General features: G+C 45.9%; 1 protein-coding gene across 8 annotated transcripts in view; it reads right to left on the reverse strand.

Moving 5' to 3' along the window:
- The window catches only part of TCF7 (transcription factor 7), a 74,426-nt gene extending 50,837 nt beyond the window's left edge, over positions 1-23,589 (reverse strand). For 5 of the 8 annotated variants that reach the window (XM_062002214.1, XM_062002218.1, XM_062002211.1 and 2 more), the window contains exons 1-3: positions 23,080-23,589; positions 22,921-22,987; positions 22,409-22,518 (exon numbers count right to left, since the gene is read on the reverse strand). In XM_062002214.1, the coding sequence (XP_061858198.1) occupies positions 22,409-22,518; positions 22,921-22,987; positions 23,080-23,277 (375 nt within the window). In that variant the 5' untranslated portion in view covers positions 23,278-23,589. The remainder of the gene's footprint in view (positions 1-22,408; positions 22,519-22,920; positions 22,988-23,079) is intronic. The other 3 variants (XM_062002215.1, XM_062002217.1, XM_062002212.1) reach the window with 1 other exon arrangement.
- Between the last annotated feature and the right edge of the window lie 1,059 nt (positions 23,590-24,648).

The raw sequence follows: 24,648 nt of genomic DNA on the forward strand, positions 1-24,648 counted from the left end.
CACAGCAGATTGCAGGCTCCTGGTGAATCTGGAGAATGCACCATAAGCCCTGCCAGCTCCCAGACCACATGAATCGTGCCTTAGGATTTTCAAATTCAAAACATGTAAGAAAAATGATCCCTTTTGATACCATGAAAGTCCTAAAATGTCTTCAGGACTGTCATTTAGCTTTCACTACTTTGTCTGTGGATGAAGTTCCCTCCTAAATGCCAGTTTGCAATGTCTGGAAGAGCCTTGGCCCATTGCAGTGATCAGGTTATCACCTGGGAACACTTCAGACATGTAATGTCACTTGGGGCAGGTTTCTTCCATGTCTGTGAGAAGTGGAGGTGTTGGTCATGTGAATAAGTGGAGAATTCATGAGTTGTTTTAGCAAAGAAAAGGAAGTTTGAAAGGCTTTGAGGTAAAGTCAGTTAAAGTAATGGTATATCACTGAGGTAAAAAAAGCCAGAGAAATGAGCCCTACATCATCCTAATCTCTGTTTAATCAGTTGCATTGAAAGAGGCTGAGAAAAATGTGTATACTTCATTCTGCCGAAACCAGACATTTTTTTAGTCTAGATTGCTGGCAGCACATCATTTGAAATGTTGTATCCTACAGAGAGCTGACTTGCTGGAATATCCTTCAGTTTATCATAAACTTTAAAATTTTATGACTACCTTGGCATGCTCAAGAAAGGCATATGAGTGATTGCTATTGAAATTCATCAGGGCTTACACAGCAGAGACCTCTGAGTACCCAGTCAGCAAAGCTTTCATGTATGAATCAAAAAAAAAATTACAAACTAAGTCCTTGATCTTGCATGTATAAGTCCAATACTTGCAAATACAAATACATACAAATAATTGTATGCACAAATTGTTAGGCTGGTTTTGACAAGACTATCCATCCATCCATGTGAAATCATTTACCTACGTGAGCATCTGCAGGTCCGAGCCTTACATGCAGCAAAGACTTGGGAATGCTGCCCATGGAAGAGGCAGCAACTGTCCATTTATCAACACAAGGCATTAATAGCCATAAATCTTTAGTGTCCATACAAATCAGACAAGATCTGAGTTTTTAATAACTAATACATAGGTTGTGCTGCTTGGACTTTGGTACTTTCTCTGTGGGACTTTCTCACCCACTGATGGTGAGACTGCACTGGTTCCAACCTCTCTTTTAGACAGGTTGTGCAGTGTAAGTCCCAACTTGGATCATAAGCTTATCCCAGATACCTTGTATTCATGATTTAAGAGAATTACAGAAAATGGAAAGGGATTGAACCAATAAAATGCACAGACATTAAACAGCTGCCTTCAGAATTTTATCTAAAAACCTACACTATTTTTAGAGAATGGTTCCCTTTGTGATGAACATGTTAACTGTGGTACGGAAAGGAGAGAAGAATTATTATATCTGAATTGTATTAGAGAATTACACTCCCTGACTCAGAATTCTGTAGGCTAGAAAAAAAACCATCATAAAATGATCTTAGATCCTCTGGTAGTCTTGCACATGGGCACATGTTACCTGGAAGTAAGTTTCTTAGGAATCTGAGGACACAGCTTTTTTTGGGAATAAGCAACAAGAATAGCCAACAAATAGGAAGAGCTGCTGCTGGAGAGAAAGAACGAAGTGGATCACAGAAGCCAGGGGGAAAACATGGAGCCTCGGGATAACGAAAGCTCCAGGGCTTTCCCAGCTACTGACAGCACACATGCCCATGCCAGCTCACACCAGCTGAACATCCAGCCCCAGTTGCACAGGTAAAGATGTCATATTCCACCTTCGAAGCTAAAGAAAACAGATTATCCACCAGCAAAGAGATAATTTTTGCCACAAGCATGTTTTGCAAGTGAAGGATACAGCACTCCCAGCTTCTGCCTTTACTTGTCATTTTGTGTGCAGAGCAGCAGATCCACTTCTTTCCTGATGAGATAAAGCACTTCTGTGCAGCCCTTGTACTAAAGGCAAACTGTAAATGCGGGGTTGTAATTTATTTATGCACATTAGAAACTAGCTAATTTGCACTAGTGACTAGATGCCCTATTGGATGTTTTCATATTTTATGAATCAGCAAGCAAGCTAATGAACAAACAATTAAGGAGTGAACAAAGAAATGTACTTTGTTTGTTACTTTTAGTGAGCTCTAATAACAGATGATGTTAGTGAATACATTTGGTTCAAGCGATGCAGTCTAGACAGTAATCGACACCATGTGCTAAGATATTTTAGAAAAGAAGTGAAATGTCTGCACGGGGTGTGATAATGAGAAGCGAGGCAGGTCTGCTGAGGGCCTGCGTGTGAACCAAACCCCGATGGGCGAGGGCAACAAGCAGACAGGGAGTTTCTGTCTGATGGGATGAGCAGATCATCTAAAAAGAGGAATACTGCCTTGAAAGGTCTGGAATTATATCCTTAAATACAGCTGTGGGTCACCAAATAGTCAGCTTGCTATTTGCACAGTGAAAATCAATATATTTAGAAGAGGTAGAAATTAAAGCAATTTGCGCAGGGTGCTGCTGTGCTGCCCGGGTAAGCACAGATGCTGCTGTCAGATGATGATGTGCAGGCGGTGGGAGGGCTGTGACTCTCAGCTCCCAGAAAAGAGGTGAAGGGAGGTGCTCTGGCAGCGCATCCCCCCCTGCTTTCAGCCCAGTCTGGTCCTTCCCACCCCCGGCAGGAAGCGTGGCACATCTGTACCCCACCGTGCACCCTGCAGCGAAGGCACCTCGCCTTCCGGTATGGTGCTAAGGGTATGCAGGCTTCACACGAGATGTGCCCAGCAGCTCCGGGGTGGCTGGCAATGGGCAACCTGGCCATCCCAATCCTGCTTCTGCAAACCATTGCCACGGCTGTGTGCCAGCGGCTCTGCTCTGCTGCCAGCTCCTGCACCCAAAATATCCCATCCGACAAACAAGCCTGGCAGCTCCACAAGGTACCAGCACAGCTCACTGGCTCTTTTTAGGCCAGCCATAAAGCCAGTAAACACTTGGACTCGTCTGACAAAACAGTCAAGCAGGAGGAAATGGGGTGTGTGCAGAAATACTCCATTACATATTGTAATGGCAGACATTAATTCAATGTTAATAACACTTTGCACTTTTCAATCACATATTCTAAAACCCTTTAGATAGGTGGGGAAGCATTTGGCTGATGATTACTGGGCAGAGCCCAAAGGTGTATTCTTCCCTTAGGCACGAGGAGATGAAGTGACTTGTCAGAGTGGCAGAGCTGGGAAGAGAATCTGCACCTACCCATTTCCAGACCTATATTTCCATCTAGTTGCCAGAAACAGGAGTTAATTTAAATATTACCGTTTGCTGACCTACTTACAATGCTACCATCAAAACTTGGAAGCCACAATCAAGTATATTCCCCTCTATACTTGGGCTTTTTTAGGATAACATGATCTTTGAAGTACGCCTTTCAGCTGCATTAAACAGACGGATCATTATTATTTGCTCCACTTTCTTAACGAGTCCCTGTTTGCCACGATTCAGCCGCTGCAGACTTTAGGATAGACTCTAGCTCAGCCTCGCAACCCTGAAAAACACCTCCTCACTCACTGTTGTTATCACTCTACGGCCACTGTCACACCTCACCCTGGGAGCCCATGGTATCGACAGGCACAGCACCTGCACACAAAGAGCCAAAAGTTTGAGACTGTGTCTGTACCTGCTCCTGTTTGCCCTCTTCCCCTTAGTTTTCTTTCTAAACAACCTTCTCCTTCCTCAGTCAGCCCTTCTTCAGTATTTAGTGGGCCACTTTGTCAGCTTTTATTGTCAGCCTTCCTCTCCTTTACCAAAACCCCAAACCCTTTCCTGCTTGCAGAGAGAACTACAGGCACAACCAAATGTCAACAACCACAGCATGCAAGGTGAAAGATGGATTCAAAATAGATGCTGTCTCCTTCCCCGTGGCCAGTCTCACCCATCACAGCTCTCCTCCCGTGGTTTATTGGGTCCCAACCCCCTGCAGCCCACTGGGCATCCCAGTGCCAGGCAGTGAAAAACCCCGCCGAAGGTTTAAGCTGTTGCACTAGATTAAAAAGTTGATAGTGAAAATTTTAAGAAAGAGGACAAAGGAAATGGTCATTGTTGTGCCCAGTTTTGAGGGCTGACCAGTGCTTCCTAAGTAGGTCACATCATCTGGAGGGGAAATCACTGTTGTCTGACCCCGCGATTGCTGAGTTGTCCGGAGTATGGTCACCCTGACCACGCTCTGCTCATGCCACATACTGCCTGGAAAGCCGACTTGCAGAGCTACCTACAGCCATCACTCCCCAAAACTCTGTGTGCGTCTCCCCGCACTTGCCTGGGTGGCCAGGAGCCGTTAGATGTTCTCAGTCTCGCCGTCACCTCACTCTATGAAAACTGTTTACAGACATTTTATCGAGGTGCACCAGGTGTGGATGCGGTTACCAACTCTGAGACTGTTTACCTCATCCTCCTTTCTGCATCACATTGTCACAGACTGTACATAAAAATCAGATAACAATGGGACTTCGGTCACAGCCAGCTCAGCCTCTGCACACTCGACTCTCACAGGCACCGGAGGACGTGGTGCATGTACAGTCCTCGCAGCAAACCACACATGAGTTGGTGCAATGAAGTATCTGCCTTATCTCATTTTTGCTGAAGTAAACTGCACTGAACTTTTTTTTTTTTTTTACCCTTTTCAAAGCTAATATACAAATGACAGGATGTTGTTGAAGGAAAATATGAGCTTTCATAAGTTGTTATTATTATTAGCACATGCGCACCTCTCCGCTGCTTTGATCTTACTGTAGGTTTGTGTTTATTCCTCCTGACTCTGTACTGGCTGAACTCAAACCCAATACCTACTCCGATAGAGATCACGAACAATTAAGGGTTGGATTTGTTAGCCACAACACTATGGGCCAGAGCTGGGGGCTAAATGCAAGGGTGACATTCGGCCAAATACATTATACATAGTTTTCCCAAAGTCTCTGGGCCGTGACGAGGTGTATGCTGTAAAACGGAAGGGTGGTAATGTGTACCCAATGAGCACTCTTTGATATTTCACATGTAAGTCAAAGCACGTTCAGGTTTTGTTTGCAGCGGAATTGTGCTTCTCCCATTGTTTTCTGAGCAGAACCCTCCCCCTCAACCCCCTGTAATGTTCAAGAAAGCCATTACTGGCTGCCCTGAAAACAGTGTCACAGCCATCTCACCTGGCTTCAGTGACTAAAATAAGTTTATATATGCTATTATATATGGGGCTTTTAATACTTCTGCTGTCAATGCAGAGTTAACCCCCCTGCAGAAAAGTAATTCCCAAGGTGTTTCACTTCGGTCATCTGGGGAATTGTTTGCTGAACTCCAATCAATTACACATCCACAACCTTGCTGAAGGCAGGGGTGTTGTACAGACAATACTCAGGGCATAAATTGGTGGTGATGCACAGAAAACAAAATTAACCCGTCTCTTAGTTCCTGGACTAAAATGGTCCAAGGCCAGCAATGAGAAACAAGCAAGCAGCTTTTCAGTGAGCAAATATGACTCTACTATAAATTAAGCCCTGGAGACTCCATTCAGGGTTCATTTGTGCTTGGTGCTGTACATGCTTATAGGAGCAGAACCCTTCAGCTGTAAAGCCAGCTGCAAACAACCCGTTTTACCAAGGTAACTGGAGAGGCTCAGTTAAAGGGAGCAATGTAACTGGCATTGAATGGGTGATTCTATCAACTGCCTTCATGAACAATTAGACAATCCTTTTAGATAGCCTGTGTTCAAAGAGCAGCCACACTCTTAACACATTGCTAAGCTGTCAAAGGCAGCATGTAGGGGTAAAATGCTGCAGTGGTGGGAGACCCATGTCTGGAGGAGGAACTCTTCAGCCTGACTTTTCCTGCATCTGCTCCTGCTATAGCCCCTGTGCCCCACTTCCCCACCTTTGTCTCTGTCCCCAAGGGGCAAGTGTATATGCACTCAAAATACCCCTGCAAAACGGGGGTGTGTGTATTTTTAAAACCCCACTCAGCTCATTGTCCTCAAAAGTGCCCTACTGGCATTGGCAGCCTCAGCCACACTGTGGCATGGGCTCGGGCTCATGCAGAGCGAAGCTGCAGTGAATATCACCAGGTCTGGGGGTGGCACCCAAGGTGGCAGGTGGCCTACAGTGCTGGCATGCGGTCTAAACCAGATGCTTTTTGTGTTGAGGGGAGGCTGTGTGACTGTAGCACTGGGAGTCTGGAAAGGGCTGTATGAAAAATGTGTCAGGGGAAAAAGAAAAAAAATCACGAAAAAAGAAATCTTGAAAAATGTTTTTGCGAAAGTTCTGCCCTGGTGAAAAAATGCTATTCATTAATGGAGTTAAAAATGTCAACTGAGCATGGGCAGCTTTTGAAAAATACCAAAGGCAAGGAGTTTTCAGAACTCTGAAAATTCCCCGTCAGCCCTAACGACTGTGGAAAGAGAATTGGGAACGGCAGCAATCATAGGAGACAGCGGCTGCCAGCACTGCTGAGTGATATTTACATCAATGTCCTGCCAACAATACCATTACTGGATTATCAGGGTGGATTAAGCCTTTAGCCAATTACCCCGACTGGTAAATTGTAGATTTGTCTAGACTTTTTCATGTTCAACAATATGCATGAAGTTTCTCTTTATCGCTACAGCATCACACGATGCTCTTGTGGGATGTAATCCTGCGCTTTCCCGGGAGGTTCAGGTGAGCCCTGCCTGCAGCTCTGGGTTGACTTAGTGTGGCCCTGTGCACAGACAGATTTATTTCAGACAGGATTCTCATAAATTCAGAACGACTTCCAAATTTCTTGACTAGGAGATCAAAGAGGCGAGCATTTGCTTCGTGCCATCTGTGGAGCTGCTCAACAGGGCAACGCAGTCTGGGGAGGGGGGAGGAGAAGGGAAAAAAGAAAGTCTCAGAGATTATGCCCTCAAAAGCAAGCTCAAATGCCACCCTCACATAAAAAAACACTGGTTGGCAGTAACAATTAATTTCTTAACTGAAACCCGCCCAACTGTGTCCAAGTGTTTTAATTTGCCTATTGCTACAATATACAAGGGAGCTGGCAGTAATGGATTTGCAATTAAAACTAAAACTGGCAAAGAAATCGCAAAGCTGGCAAAAGAGCTAATCTGCAAGCCATGATCACAAGATTACAAAGTGTTTATGCACATGCTAATTACCCAAGTACATCGCTGAGAATGACTGGTAGGAGAGAATACGGGGTTTGCGTGATCTAAATCCCTGGATCCGCACAGCCAGCCCAGCTGCCATCCTACCTCATTTCCTCAGCTCCTGTGAGCTGGGGAACGCAGGGGCAATCACCATGGTCCCTGCATGGAAGCAGGGAGAGAGACAAGGGACAGGCAGGTAGGATCACACCCCAGTGCCATCCTACATCACAGCCAGGAAAGGATGGCAATCGCTTCTCAGGCAGGTCAACACCAGTGGTCACAGGGAGCCATGTCCTCGACTGGATTATGGACTCATGGCTGTGAAACAAGAATCACCCTGAATACACCAGCACCCAGTTATTCACCCTGTTTTCTTTTGTTCTGCTGCCTCTTGGCTCTAAAATTACTTATTCCAGACGGTCCCTGCAGATCGGCGGGTTGCACAGCACATGTCCCTGTGCTGCAGCCACCAAGGGCAAACGTGCACCCACTGCTACGAGCACGAAACCTTTACAAATTACCTGCAAAGGGCAGGATGGGAAGTGAAAAAGACTTAAAAGTGATCAAACAGCCATGCAAATAACTCATAACAGAAAGTGACAGCGGTCAGGGATGCCATGAAGAGCAATTTGGAACCACAGGAGACAATTTCAAGGAGAAAACAGAGTGGAAGATGAGTCCCAGAATAAAAGACTGCTGGGAAAACTGAGATTCTTTAATATATAGGATTAAGGATTGCCAGTATCCTCAGGGAGGAAATGCAAATGGGGTTCAGACCATTTTTTCCATAAAAATTAGGAAGGAGAAAGAGTAGACTTTGAAGTTCAGCATGTTAGTAAATGAAAGCAACAGCAAAGGAGACACAAAGAGAAAGCAAGCCCTGGACGCCTAGAATTAGGTCTTAAACACTTGGTAGTGAAAGACAGAACCTGAGGTGATGAGGAGACTTCCCTTCATGCCTTGCACAGATCCCAGAAAATCTCGAGATTATAAACTGCCTGAGAAAAAAGAGCATTGCACAACTAAGGTAGGATGGAGTACAGCATTCAAATGGGATTCTTCGTGCCTCATTCAGCCAGCCTGGGATGACGAGGCTGCAAGGAGCGCATCAATGAAGAGCTGGTGCATTTGTCAGGCTGCTCTAGGATATGCAGGGCAGATAATGGTGCTCTTTACTCTATGCAATGATGGCTCGAGTTTGTATAGAAGGAGGTGACAGCTAATAGACAACTATGGAGACATCAGAAATCCAACGGACACTCCTACAGAGATTTGCAGGCTCAGCTGTGTTGACATGGACTGATCATTCCTGACATCCTCATGAAATCTGGATGGTTAGTCCAGACTGCATGGAGAGGGTGAAGGACCAAAAGCACACTGTAAGGACACACAGCAATAGTCATTGCTGGCTCTGACAGAGGGACGGATGGTCTTTGTGGTGACTTCTCAGAGGTATCAATGGCCATGCTTGGTTCTGGTAGCTGCCTGAGATGGGCGATTTGTATTTGGCTGGTGGTCATTCCGACCTGCGTGCCCAGGTAAAGCAATTACAGAGTGTGTTCAACCCATTGTTACTGGTGGCCGTGGAATGCCATGTGTCAGGAAACGGCATCTGACTATCACCGATGCAGATAAGCATTATGGAGTAAATTAGTGCTACGGAGAGGGTGGTTCAAGGGAGAAGTGCTTCGAAACTTGAAGATTAATTTATCCATCTCTACTTGTAATGCACTGCCAAGCAGTTAATGGTACATCCAGCTACTGGAGTAACAGTGAATTTCAGGAGCCCATGGCATAGAGGAGATGATGTACCATGATAAAGAGGAGATGACAGAATGTTGGATCCTTCAGACTATAAACTCTATGACTCTACAGCTGTTCCTTGCTTCAAGTGAGATGTGTGGACTGTAAGAGTTTAAAGAATACAACATGACCACAAAGTCTTCTGATGTGTTTTTTGGGTTTTTTTTTTTAAACATATATATTTGGGAGAATTTTTTCCTTACATCCAGAGATTTGGTTGGCTTCTCTGTACTTACTAACCAATACCTAAGCCAGGCTCTGCTGCTGGGGTCTGCCATTCTGCCTTTTGCAAGGAAAACCCCAGATACAACTGTTGCCTATTTAAAGTCATCTACAAACCAGTTTAATAAAAGCTGACTGCATCTGCTTCCATGTTATTAGTTCTGCCCCAAAACTCTGTTCCTGGCAACACAATGTTCCACGCTAATGAGCCAAATCTTCCCCTCCCATGGCAGTACTCCTAAACCTCCACACCATTCAGTTCACAAAGTTACCACCCTGTTTTCCCCTCGGGGGAGGGAAGGATTGCAGCTGCAGAGGGGGTTCTTCAAATAATATGAAGGCCAAGGATCTGTGGGAAAATCTGCTCTCAGACAAATAGCACTTGGGGGCATCTGCAGAGAGAACCAGCCCCTCTTTACTTCTGTCTGGGTCCCACGTCCTTCTGGCAGCAGAGTTTTTTTATGAACCAGTCTGCCATTAATCCCCTGCCAGTTCCTACACCCTACCATCCTCTGTGGGTAGACAGCACAGAGTGGGAGATAATGCTGCAGGGAAGTGGTATTTACTTCAGCTGGATTTTGCGGCTTCATGGGAGAGTTTGTACTCGGGGCAGTTACTTCTCACTCGGTCCTGCTGCGAGAAGGAGGGATTTGGTACAGACAAGGACAACTTTTATCAGCTCCTTTTCCAGTGAATTTTTACCCATATTTGCCAATTCTCTCCCTGCAGCACGATGCGCAAGATAAACAGCATTTCGAGGTTCTCGCGCTGTGGTGACGCTGCTCAGATTAAAGAGAAATCAGATAACTCATTACCTAACTGAAACTCACTGCTAGACTTTTATAAGAGAAACGGTTAACATCTGAGAGCTGGAGGATTCTGCTGCCCTGCTAGACACCCCGTGGCACCCTGGCTGAGCTGAGGAGGCTGCACCCTGGCTCTCCCACCCAGCTGCCCCCACACCTGGAATGCAGAGATGCCTGAGGTGCCCAAGATGCAGAGATGCCTGGGATGCCCAGGATGAAAGGATACATGGGGTGCAGAGATGCCTGGGATGCCTAGGATGCAGAGGTGCCTCGGGTACAGAGATGTACAGGGCATGAGGCAGAGTCCTAGCCACCATGAACACGTGTGGTTTTGACCTCCGTGCGCTCACACCTGGAGCCTCCAATAAGAAAAACTTAGGCTTAGAAGTTGACACAGGCACGATTGATGGCTTGAATGTTTTACAAAGGGATATGCTAGCAAAATGGTTGTCCCTACCCCATTATGCCGAGTTTCCTTGTGCTTCTAAAAGTTGGACTGAACTCATCTGACTGCCTCCTCTGATGCTTCCTCCTCTTTCCTCACCACATGTGACAGCAGCATCTCCCTGGAAAAGTTTTCGTTCGCTTCTGATTTTGCCTCAAGCCATTAACTGACAAACTGGCAGCTAACTACTGTTAACAAATGATTTCCTAGAGATTACTGCTTAAGTAAAAAAGGTTCCAAGATAAATAAACTCATTTTTCATGACAGGGAATTTGAAGTATACATCCAGGGTTTGGTAGATGTGTCCAAAAACTATGCCGTGCAATCCTGAAGGTTGTTCTCATCGGCATATTACAAGTGGGTAAATACGAAATGACACTTTGTCCTCAGTTTAATTGTGTGGATTTGTGTGGCACAGGTATTTGAGACGTGTTGGGCCATCCCATCATCACTCCCATCCACCCAATTGATGCCAGTCTATGAAATTACCATTTAGAATCATAGAATCACAGAATCATAGAAAGGTTTAGGCTGAAAAGCTGATTTGTCTTTAAATCAAGAAAAGATGCCAGCTGTCTTGAAGGAGTTGTGGTTTTAGGGACACCTGCAAGTTGCAAAAAGATTATGAAATTGCAATTTGTTTAGTATCTTGAAGTAAATGGTTTAAGAAAGCATCACAGCTTACTTCTTTTGGCTAGTCCTTCTCTAATTGTTTCTGAAACACATCCTCTCCCGGTAGCCTGTGTTGGATTTTATGGTGAGGTCTTTTTTTTCAGTATGGACGTGGCTTTCCCTGCAGTGCTCTCCAAACATTGCTTGGACTTAAAAAGATAAAGCTTCAAAATGCTCCTAGAGGAAACTGAGCCACGGAAAAATGAGCTCTTGGGGGACTGGGACAGAAGCTGGGATAAAACTGTGCTTCCTCTGCCGCAGCCCTGCATGGCAGTTACAAGACTATCCGGTTCCTCAGCTACAGAACTTGGTAACATGCCTCACTTCTTACCTGATTTTTAGAACATCCTGTGTTAGCACATAAACAACTGGTGTTACTAATGTCTGTTTATTTGGCTATTTACACACCTCTGACACGGCACCTGGTGCTCTTGGTAAGAGGATCGCTCAGCTCCATATCAAACGAGCTCCCAGGGCGCAGGAGAGAGGCAGCTCCCACCCACGGCAAACAGAAACGTACCCATCCCCTCAGCAGGCAGTTACCACGGCACTGGGTTTAGAACAAAATCTAGATGAAAAGTGATGCTTTTGGATGTGGGAGCTGATGTTTCAGGCATTCATTGTAGCCTCATTTATTAGTAGGCATTTATAAGCAGATCCATGTACTAGATCAGTACCAATAGTAGATTATAATTTAAAAGCATTTTATTTGGCCAAGTTTAAATCTATGCATGTAGTTATATACCATTTCCACTTAATGTCAATAACCAAGCAACCGGTGCTGTTGTATCACATAATTTTCTGTCCTCTTGAGTGAAGAAATCAAATTTTCTCTACAACAACTGTCATGCTCAGGTACTGCCAGAAATCCCATCCAGCACAAATTTAGTATTTTTATCTGAACTATGTTCCTAGCAGGAAAAGCCCAGAGTTCACCAAAACAGTAAAAAAACTTACACTACCATATATATAATCCCGGGTTCAGCCATCCAATTAATTATGGAAAAGACAAAAGGATTTAGGCATTATATTAACTTCAAGCCAGCAGTGTTCAAACACTTTTTTGGCTTTATCTAAACATCAGTATCTGTTGCATTATACAGAACATGTACGTCAACACTTCCTAGCGCTTAGTTGGAAATATATCCTTAAATTAGTGCTGACTGCATGTAGAAATGCATGCATTTGCTCTGTGAGGTTTAGATAAAATAATTTCCATGTCAAGGTGTTCTCATGTTACCTGGTGCAGCTGCTTTAGGGAGCTAAATTTGTGACAGCAAACACATTTGTGTGATGTTGTTTTACAGCACTTGATCCTTCAAAATTGCTAGCAGCCTGCAAGAATTCAACTGACCAATCTAAATATCTGAGAGCCTGTTTCCATAGGAAAAGGACCCCAGAGCTCCTCTTTAAGTTAAAACAACCTGGAGAGAGACTGTAAGTCTTCTAGTGAATCACTGTGAGATGCACTACTTGAAGAGTTTGTGTCCTGCCACATTGCAACTACAGCTACATCTGATTTGAATGAAACTCCAGCCTTCATGATTTTTGTGCCAGCTGTTTAAGAAGCAATATAATTTTCTTCAACACCCTATTATTTAATTCAGTATCTCCAAAGACTTAGCTCCAATTCCAAAAGCAAACTTATTTTGAGGAAACAGACTGTTTCCTACTGGCTTTAAAAAGGCCACACACTTAAAATCCTGGACAGTCTTAAACTGCAACCTTCAGACATACCTATGTTTGAGGGTGTATGTCTCCACCATCCCCATTTCTACTTATGAAAGAAAAATGCAAACACAAGATCAGCACTGAAGATTCCAACGTTTTTTCAGAAAGCTATCCCCATAGTAATGATTTCAAACAAATAAGAAGCTAAAACCAAAACACAACAGCAATAAAATCAAATCTGATGAGCTCTTCAAAAAGATCTCAAGTGATATCAGTTGGCAGGATTCTGTTGTCTATCCCAGAGCTATGGCAGTTTATCCCAGCCCAGGCTTAGCTGCAAACACACCAAAGCCAAGAGGCTGCATCTTTTCATATTTCAAAACAAAAGCCAAGTTCTGATTGCTGGGATGAGGAAGAATTTTTTTTGTTGTGGATACATTACTGCATAATTACTGTGGATTTCATTTACTTTCTTTTGAATACTACAGTAGATACAAAGGCCAGATAGATGTGGCAGCTCCTTGTATTATCATCTAATACTCCAGGTTTACATTTGGACAGTTAGCCCTCCAACATCTCAGGGATGTGTGTGTCTATTGAAGGAAAAACAAAATATTTCCATTGATTGGAGACAGGGAAATACAACTGATTCTGCCAGCAGCTCCCAAATTGATAGCAAGGAAAGAATTTAATGCAAACCAAACAAACAAATTGAAATTACCCATTTTCCCAATAAAATCGGGGTTAGAAACACATGGATAAGATCAGAAAGGAACACCCCTGGGTAAAGGACTATTCATAGGACCAGTACATGGAAAATTCCATAAAGCACAAATGTTGCTAAGAATATACAAAAGTCAAAGCTTTCTGTGGGTGTGCATGCATAGAGATGTCAACACAACTATTTCATGATCACCGAAATTGCTACTAGCCTGCATCCTCTCTGAATGGCTATTTTTAGGACCCAGCCTTTCATGTGGTATACTGATGTGGATTTTACAAGAGCATTTATAATGTGTTTCATATGGTGTACAGTCCTGGAGAAATTGCTTTGTATCAGAGAAAGTTAAACAAAAAGGTTTGGGTGGGTTGGTTGTTTGGAGGGGTTTTTATTTTGTATTTTTTATGATTGCTCTCACTTTGGATTTAAGAATCATATGCATATTTTGATTTATCCTCTGTGACAGCACTGGCTGTCCCAAAGGAACACTCAGCACGGCAGGATGGGATCCTGCAAAACATCACCTGGATTTTGGCATCTGCATGTCCCTTTGGATGGTTGGATTTCAAAGCCAGCAATGTTGCATTCTGCAAGTTAGAGCAGGAAGGCAAGGTTCAAAGCCCAAATTTCCACCTCAGCTATGCTGGTGTCAGGGGTTGTGCACTGTCTCCTGTGTTAGAATCGGCCCTTCTTCTTGTAGGGCAAAGTCACGCAAAGCAAGTTCTGTAGAAGACAATGCCTCCTCCTCACTATCTCTGCTCCTGCGCCAGCTCCATGCTAAGAACAACAAATTTTCATGTGGTAGACCTTATGATGGTTTATTTCCTAAACAACGAGCCAATCTCTGCACTGCCATCTCCTCAGTGTTGGAATAAAATTTTCCTGTTTCGTTTCTTTTATAAGCATTTTGCTGAGAAGAGCATCTCCCCAGCACTTCTTCCACAAGTGTGTTTATAATTGCATCCCCCCCGTGCTGAGCCAAGCATACTTTACGATCTTGGGCTTTCACATGTTTCTTTTGTGCAAGTTCCATCAGAGAAGAACCTCTGTTTATGCTCGTGTATGCTATTCCTCAGAGCAAACTACAGCAGAAAACAAATTCAACATATAGCATACAAGCTGCATAGCTAAAATAAGTCTTTTTTTTGGTCAGTCCATGATTACTGCATAGCTCTTCAAGGCAGACGTGTACTTTGCATATTATAGTCCCAGATTCTCAATGGAACAAAGGAGATACTGTTGAGATATTTTTTTGCCTATCATTTAATCAAATGTAAAGTTGTTATAACCAGAGGGGAAAAGTGCTCTAGATTCTAGTATCCAGCTTTATTTTGGTTTCAGAAACTTACCACAGCATTGTGGAGTTTATTGTTTTGTTTAACAAAATACTAATTTTGGGACCCCATGAAACACAACCAGTCAGATTCTTCTCGTTGCAGCTGAGCTGTGTTTAGCACAGAAGTGGCAGATGGGAGCAGTGGTTTAAAGCTACTTTGGTGACCTCTTGCCCAGCGCCTCCAGACAGCAAGATGCTCTGGATGGCTACTGCTAACTCCGCCAGATTTTACTAACTCCCCTCACCCTCAGCATTGACCAAATGTCCAACATTCTTTGTGAGACCAGTTCACAGGAACAGTGGTGGTGGACTAGTCCTTCATGACTTTGGGAATGGTCATAAATTATAAAAAACAAAAGGTAAAAATCAGAGAAAGTGTCACCGGCCAGAGCAGCAGTTAGTCACCAAGATCATTGGGAGGTGACCAAGACAAAGATCCTGCTGTAATCAAGACTCAGAGGTGCATGATGTTGTAATCACTTCCTTTAAGAAATGAAGTAGGTGGGTTTGTGAGCCAGTAGCATATGCTAAACTGGCAGTCCCAAGCCAAGAACGAAGACCTCAGCTGACACTCACAGAGGGTTTGGCACAGATTTTGCATGTTCCCTGGACATCTCATCATTAAAGCTCTGAAACATTCACCCTGCCTGGGGGCTGGAGGGAGCCCTCCCAGACAGACCCCTGGACAAGCTGGGAGACAGAACAGGTGTCCGGTCTTTCCTGATTCAGCTGCCTTAAAATTGAAACAAGGGAAGGAACAGTTCTATATCCTGTTACCAACCCCCTGAGTCACCTGTCTTCCTACTGAACCTTTTTTCCATCCTCCAGACACAGAGACTAATGAGCTAGTATCGTGGCCTACGTTTTAAAGGGAGATTTGGACAAAGAGCACATGGAGGAACCTGTAGGGGGGGACTCCCATGTCCCAGCTTGGCATCAACCTGGGATTTGGTCAGGCTGAGAAATTTTCCCTTCCACAGTGTCTGCAAAGAGTTCAGGAAGCAACTTGTACCTACTCTCCCATTTATGTGCTCTCCACCCACCATTGGTAAATGATGAGGTAAGAGCACATATACATCAGGCTGTGAGAGATGCTGACGTAAGCCATCTCCTGGCACCATGAGCAGTGAGTTGGAGCAGCAACAGCATGGGAAACCACGGAAGTGAGCAGCAAACGGAAGGAGAGGCAGACATCCAAACCCTCAGATGGGATGGAGAGAAGCTCCTGCAATGGCAATGCCCTCCCCAAGAAGATAGTGCTGGGGTCATCTGACATCTAGTCTCTCTTCAAATCCATGCAACAGACAGGAGTAGACAATCCTTGAGGACTTTTTTTAGGAATCAGTGACTCACATATGGTGCTGGAGATTTTATTAATCGAATGGCAGCACATGCTTGAGTGCTGATGACCCAAGCCTGCCCTGTCCAGCACAGCCTCTCCATAAGGATACACAACATCCACAGATACACAGATCCTTCCTTCACCTTCTCTATGGTGAACTACCAAAGGGGCTCAAAGGCCAACCGGTACAAAACAAAGACTAAACTTGGTCTTGCTGAATCACTCACTGCCAAAGGGCAGACAAAGAACTGTGGGTGTGAAATTAATGTCAGGCTGTAGATGTTTCCTCAAAACTGTTCATATTTCTCAGCACTTGACTCTGCTCTACCAATAACCATCATGTCATGTACACACAGACACATACAGTCCAGACCGGACTGCAATCTTAGGTGTGCAGCTCACACCATCTGTATCCTGAAAACCTGCCTCACTTGCAGATCACACTAGAGATAGAGAGGGATTCAGCCTGCGATTAGCATCTGGCCCTTCACAGATGATCTGAGAGCAGCCAGGAGAGTCATTCCTCCAGAGTTGGCAATGTCTGTTTAGTCACAGGAACACACACGTGGTTCCTTGAACGTATACCTTGAACAGCAAACGCCAGCACGTCCGACTGTATGGATCTGTCAGGGTTTCCACCCAAATGGAGGAATTAGATAGTGCCTGTGGAATTACTGCAGGAAAGGGACTGCAAGCTGCGAGGTGACACGTCCTGCCAGCGAGCAGCAAGAGCATGCTGCAGAGCTCCTCACCACCCCTCCCTTCTTGGTTACAGCTTTGGATACCAGATCTAGCAATGTTCTTTCATCTGGGACACGTTGTGCGCCGCTAGCCCCCAAATAACTTTTGTCTTCACAGTTAAGATTTCAAAAATACTAATCATTAACATAGATGAGCTTTGGGAGCCTAGATCGGCACTAAGTTTTTGTTTTCCTCTCCAAATTCTCAACCGTTTGCACTAATAACATTTCACAAGCAGCAACAGTTGGAAACTTGCAGGAACAGTGCCTTTACCATACATAATCTCATAGCAACTCCCCACCGACAAAGCATCCCATGCCTAGAAAGCCAGTTCGAGGGTAGCCTGCAAAGGAATCCCAGTGGGAGAGCAGATATTGTTGAACTGTCTGAATCACGTGCACACTTCTTCACATGCATGGATTTACATAAAATTTGCTTTTGTTTCCCTGTGACACTTTTTCATTCTTTTTCATTCCAAACAATTTCAAAAACTAAGGTTATATTAGACCACACACAGGCAGTGCTGTATCATGTCACCGCTTCTTAAGCAGAACTCTTAATCTATTTCAAAGGGAAGTTCTGCTTCAAAATTGAGGGTGTGATATGAACTCAGAAATTAACACAAGAATTTTCCTTGGGGGGGAAACAAGGCTGAATCAGACATGCAATAAATGACCTCGGAAGCCCTGTGCCTTGGTACATCCACCTAGTCAACATTATGTTTTAATACAAAAAAAATATTTTCGCCACTATCCTATTTCAAGCTAGGTAGAAGAGCTGGAAGAAGTGGATTCACTGTGGTCAGGAGGGAACAAATTACTCATCTGTCCATCTGCCAGGACGTCTGTCAGGAGCCATCACACCTCTAACACTTTCTGCTGGGAATTTAACAATTTACAGGGACACAGTCCCACTTCGATGAGCTCCCGAGGCACAAGCCCTGCTGCCAGGGAATCTGGCTGAGATGCTGCTGGCGATGCTGCTCTCTCACAGCAGCAGGCACTGCTGGGAACCACGGAGCGACTGTTTGCTTACAGCTGCCCTCCCTCCATGCACAACATCTGGAGAGGGATACAGCAGCCCTCTCACAGCGAGGAATCCCCATCACATGGTGACTCCAGGGAGTTTTCCCACTAGTCTCAACAGGATCAGAACCAACACAGGAAAAGGCAATGCTAAACGATTGCCCAGACAGTGCAAGCTAGGATAGAAAGATCTCTACAGAGAAGCAGCTGAGCTGTACATTTCCTTCCACCAACTGCTGTGGGGGCAACAGCCTCCTGCAAAGGGACGGAGTAGCCTTGGGGGAAGGGGGCTGCAGTAGAAGCAGGCGTGTCCCAGGGCTGCTGCCTGAGCTTCTGTCCAGCAAAGGGCAGCAGGAGACTTTCATCTCTCTGCTTTTCGACCTCATGTTAGACATTTGGGACCTGTGGCCCCAGGCCAGCAGTGACTGCACTTTCATCTTGCCCTGCCCAAGGGGACATTTCAAACCCACTCAACGGGAACCAAGCTCGAGTAGCTGGCAGACCACAGGGAGTAGGTTCGGAACATTGGCCATTTTTCCTAGGCCTGAGAGCACATTTGAGGATTTGATATGTCCAGACCTTGGGAAGGTACCACCATCCTGTTGCCCTTACATGAGTTCTGTTTAGATAACTTAATAACTAAGAAAATGAAGTAGTGTCTGTTTTCCCAATAAACAGAGGCCCTTTGGCGAAAGTTCAGGGCCTCAGCTTTATATATAGAGTATTTTAATTCTGCCTTCACAGACCTCACATGCTCACTACATGCAATAGAGGTGCACAGAAAGTGTGAAGAGCCCTCCCAGGAGCTCTCCCATTGACTGGAGTGGGTAGAGCTTGTGCCCTACATACAGGACAGCACAGCTCATTCCCCTATTTTATACAGCTATTAACAAAAGGAACTTAAAGGAACTTATAAGTGCTCCTTCTACCATTTAACTACCACATGGTACAAGATGTAACAATGTTCAGAAAACCCCCTCAGGTCTAAACTCAATTATACAACTGTAGCAAGAAAAATATTTTAATCTGATCAAAGTGTTAACATGTTTGACCATGTCTGACCTCTAATGTTTGTAACCACCTAAAAGGCTGATGTTCTTACTAAGGATGTACCTTAATTTGATTTAAAGTCATTTGTACTATTTAAAAAAGGATATAGTTTTATTATTTTATATTTCATTTAGAAAAACAGTTCCTTGACTTGTTAATACTCTTTGGAAGCTTCTTGCAATCCTATATATTCCACTCTGGGAAAAGCTGGACTTGGCAAGGGTTGGGAGGGTCACAGCAGAGTCACAAAGCACCAGGCAGGCAACACCCGAGAGCCCAGTGAGAGATGCTTCTCTGGGTGCCTTTGCAGAATTGTGTGATCTCAGACGCACGGTGTCTGCACTGAGATGCTCTTACCACACCTGACCCAGTCTGTGCCCTCCCCAGCCTGGCCAGCCGATGAGGGCCCACAGCACACTCCCAACACATGGAACACCCAGGCTCAGCCCGCTACCTTGTCCCCAGCTCCACCCTGGCCACCTCACAGCTCTTCTTTCTATTTTTGATAGCTCTATTGATATTCCAGGCAACTTGTGCATACTCAAACCAGCATCACTACGGCTGAACTACTCTAAACCAGCACTTGCCACCTGCAGCAAAGGCGGCCCACTGAGCCCAATGTGCAGATCTGCCTGCTGCTGGGGGCGGCTTCTGCCACATCTTGCAGCTCGCTGGGGTCATCAGCTAGGCTTGGCATTCCTGCTGATGTCAGGTACCTAAAGATGTTCAGTGCATCACTCCAGCAACATCAGAGCACGTAAATAACGCGAGTGGGTGTGTTTTGGTAAAAAGAGACAATCTGGGCTGGGCAGATGCGGGTAGCCAAGCAGGATGCTGGGGTGAGCAGTGCTACAGTCAGTGGGCTGCAACCACCTTGAGGGAAACAAAGCAAAAGTGATGCTGCTGAGAAAACGAGAAAGAAGGAAAGCAGGGTGCCGGTGGTGCCGGCAGCGACACACCCACCTAGGCCGGGGCTCCGGGCCTCTCACGGGCTCCAGCGCTGCTCACGGCACCCGACACGGCTCCGAGGGAGCCCACAGAAAAAAACATGTGGTTTTATGGTGCATCGCAGGGCTGGAGCTCAACTTGCAGCCTCGGTGCCAGCCACTGTTCATCTTTCGGGGAGCTGTATTATATTTTTGCAATCAAGTAAACGCAAAGTCCTGACAGTTTGCCAAAATACTCCTGGGTTATTTATTTTTAATTTTTATTTTTGAAGATTCTGAAATTAATCCTAGCTGCAAACAACCACTTCCAGGAAGCCTCATTAGCCAAAATACAACCTCCACTATCCAGTGCATGCATGACTGATACGTAATCCCATTCACTCGCACAACCCTCCTCCCCAACTCTACTTGTGCTAAAGTGTTAAATAAACACACTTTTATGGATGGTTAAGTATCTGCAATCTTCGGTCACAGGTCTGACCTCCTAAATTATTGGAAGCAGCCACCAGATTATGGCCCACACTTATAGAAGATACATAGCAGTAATAAATCCATATGGGATCTACAATCTATAATTTACTATGATAACCTTTGCACAGTCAATATAAACACAAAACAAAATTGTCTGGAAGGACGTATCAGAATAGCTATTGCACAAAGTTGAAAAACCGAAAGACCAGTCTTGAGCTGAGGAAGAAATCTTCCCCCGTCTGTTAGATAACAGTTTTTTTAGCTGAAAACATCAAATCATCTTTTTAAGTCATGCAACATAAACCACCACAAGATCCACACAGGCCCAAGTAAAGCTGTCAGGATCAATGGATGACTTCTGAGACTCTCGAAGGGATGTGATCTTTCCTTCTCTGCTACTCAGTTTTCTCCCCTTTAAGTCTTGTACAGTGTTTTTAATACATTGCCAAGGGGAAAGGCTATTCACAAGCAACAATCTACATTTTAGCTTAACTTCTAATAAACAGGTTGTTGCACTTTGTTGCCCTTCTAGTAAGGGTTTAAGATTTTTACAACATATAGTTGCTGGGCTAACATAACTCTGAATTTACACAGATTCTACACCAGGGAGTAAACAAAATATGTTTAAATAAGACAAATTCAATATAATAACTTAAAATGCATCAAGAAGAGGGCACCTCAATATTTTCGTGGGTTGAGGTGGTACCTAGAGGAAGGGACGCAAGGCAGGAAGCAACAGAAGGAACACTTATTTGGATTACAATAATGTACATGGGCCCTGTCTTGCAAACACATCTTTTCTCACTGTAAACTGAGGGGAAACTTTAAAAGGTAGGGATAGATCCTCAATACCTGCGCATCAACAAAGTTACAACAGTCTGCAGCCCGGGAACTCGGCTCGCCCAAGAAGAGCTGTGCTAGGGTGAAGGCAGGCTCATGGAGGGATATGCCTCCTGCCACCCAGGCAGGCTGGGTCAGGTGGAAGAGTATGAAAGAGATTCCCAAGAATAATATTTCATCACACTTTAACTGGACTTTCACACCCTGCAATCCATCAATTTATTGTAACCAAGTTAAATTTTCTACCCCTCTAGTGAACAAAGGATTGAAATTAAAGATGACATTATAGATTCCCTTAAACCTTATCGCTTTAAAGGTTAAAAACTAAAACTGAAATCAAGCAAATGATGTTCTGTTCTCATTTACCGACTGTACACGTAGGATAACGTCTGAAAGGAATGCAAAGAGAAACACGAGCACTATCTGATGCAATCTAGTGACATTATTTTCTGAAGTCCTGATAGAGATGGTGATGGGAAAATACAGCTTCTGTAAAGAAGCCTTTGGTTGAGTTATCCAGACAGTAAAACTTACAAACATTAGAATATGCAGAATTACTAAAGCTGATTTGACCTGAGCTGGAAAAACTGTACAGGAAGACGACGGGTACAGCCCTCCAGCAGCATTAAGCCTTTTCCTAAACACCTCTATTGCCATTTTAGAAGCATAAGATCCACTTTCTGGGCCATCACCCACAACAGAACACGCACACTGAAGGCAAGTCAAAACCTGGTCATTTTACAAGCAGAGATGTCAAACTAAAGTTAAGCTGCTGGACATATCCCTGAACACAAACATTAGACGCTGCTCCAGGTCTCAAAAGCCTGTGACCCAGAAAAATGAAAGGGCATTCTTACATTAGGTATTAGGGATTGATTGCTGACAGAGTAAAGGCTAACACAGGGGATGGGGAAGCGCAAAAAGAAGCTCATCTAGCAAATTTGGAGTGAAGCAGGAGCTTGCTGATGAGTATCTTTCTCCTTTCCACTCCTTCTCCCTTTGGCCTAGACAGAATAGCACCTAGGCATTTTAGAAACTGAGCTGCAATCTGTTAGGAAAAAAAACATGTGCTTCTCCCTTAATGCCTGCACGATACCTGCAATATACTTCAGTAGTGAGAGAGGCCACAAAACTTCTCCATAAGGAGAAGATGAACTCACCAGAGGTGACATAGATCCATTTGGCAAATAAGGGTCGGAGAGCATTAGGAAAGGGTAGCCAGAGTATGCAGATCCTTTATACATCCCTGGATCCTGATGCTTCATACCTGCTGGACATAAAGTTCCCCATCAAGATTTGCCTTACGACAGGTGATTCATTGGGGGACCTCAACGAGGTTACAACACATTTTGGGAAAGGTTTTGTCCCATAGCTCTTGAGGAAGGTGCTGGGGGGGTGCCAGGGCCCTGCGGGGTGTGGGGTCCCGTGGGGTGGGGATGGTGGGAACCCTCGCTGCTGGACAGGAGCAGCTTTCTGCGGGGAAGCTGTGGCAGCCAGGCCAGCATCCCGCACTCTCGGATGCCTCAGTGTGGTGAGGCTCTGGCACCGGGGGGTTCATCCACGCCGGGGACAGTGAGTGCTTCGCCGGGGTGAGCCAGCGGAGACCAGCGACGATCGGGGACGGGGGATACACAGACAGAGAGAGGGAGACACGGGGCTCGTCGTGACTAACCATCATCCATGTGGTCCGGGAGCTTCTCCTGATAAACCCTCTGCGGATCCTGCACACGCCTGATGGCCTGCATGGGGAGGAGAGAAAGAGGCAGAGCTGGGGGTGGCGGGGCGGGGGGCGCGGGTCTGGGGCAGGGGTGGCCCGGGCGGCCCGGCTCACCTCGGGGTCGGCGGCGGCGGCGGCCGGGCTGCCGCTGCCCTCCGACTCGTTCACCAGCGAGGACTTGAGGTCGGCCAAGTCGCGCTCCGTGAAGGCGTTCTCGGGGATCTTCTCCTCCTGCTCGCCCTCGTCCTTGAAGGCCAGCATCTCGTCCGTCGCCCCCAGGTCGTCCCCGCCGCCGCTGCCCAGCTGCGGCATTTTCCTTCTGCCGCTCCCTCCCGAGCCGCGCAGCAACTTTCCCGGCGAGTATTGTTCTCTGTCGCCTGGATCAAGCCCTTCGCAATTTTTTTTTCTCCCTCAAATTTGTTGGTTTTTTTTTTTCTTGAAAAAAAATTACTTCCTCTTGAAATTTTTCTTTTTAAAGTTTTTTTCTGTCCTTTAACTTTCAAACTTTTTCCTTTAATTTTTCAAATTCCCTTTAAATCCCCTCTTTAAGAAAAAAGAATTAATTTGAATTGTTTTTTCCTTCCTAAATCCTTTCCTGCCCCGCTCCCTCCCTCCCCCGGCGGCTCGCGGGGGGCTCGCAGGCTGCGGGCGGGCAGACGTCGCGGGATGCCGGGCTCGACGGGGCCCCCCCGTGCCGCCGCCGCCGCCCCCCCACCCCCCCCTCCGAGCCCCGGAAAGTTTCCCTGGGAGCAGCGGGCGCCGGCGGCAGCCAAAGGCACGGAGCGCCCGGTGCCTGTGTGCGAGCGCGGCGGCGCGGCGGCCAAGGGCTGCCGACATCAAAGCGGCCGCCGGGAGATTGGCAGCTCCGGGGCGGGGCCGGGGGCGGGCACACGCACACACACACACACGCACACACACACAACACATGCACACTCGCACACACCGCATACGCGCTCCGACGCAGAGTGACTGCCTTAAAGGGACCGCCAGCCCGCCTCAGCCCTCCCCTCCTCACCCCCCGCCGCGCTATAGTGGGGTGACACCCCCTGCGACCCGGCCCGGCCCGGCCCGGGAAGGAGGGACCCCGGCGGACCCCGCAGTGCCAGACTCGGGGCGAGGGGTGGGGGGTTGGGGATGCAGAGTGGCCCGAAGGTGAGCAGCTATTCGGGCTTGGTGCAGTCCCCGGCTATGTGCAGGCGTCTGTACACATATCTGTACACACATATATCTTGAGTTCATGGATCTGTACGCACACCTGTGCCCACACGTGTCTGCACACACATCTGTATGTGCACACTTTCTGCGTGTCCGCATCTGCACGTGCTGATTTGCACACACGTACCTGCTGGCACACATCTTCACACACAGGCTGTACACACACATCAGCACACATCTGCATCCATGCGGCCTCACACATGTCTCTGCAGCTGTTAGGGTGTACAGCTACACATCTGTGCACACACATCAGGACACACAGCTGCACATCTGGCACTCACATGAGCATTCACAGACCTATACACCCGCCCTGGTGAGAACACTCACCCAAGCACAAGTGAGCACGCAACCATACAAATCAGCACACACAAACAGATCTGCACACACATCTGTGCACACAAACAGATCTGCACACACACACATCTGCACACACAAACACATCTGCATGCTCACATTTGCCCTCTAATC

Source organism: Colius striatus, chromosome 9, assembly GCF_028858725.1.
Source record: "Colius striatus isolate bColStr4 chromosome 9, bColStr4.1.hap1, whole genome shotgun sequence".
In the NCBI taxonomy this organism is placed as follows: domain Eukaryota; kingdom Metazoa; phylum Chordata; class Aves; order Coliiformes; family Coliidae; genus Colius; species Colius striatus.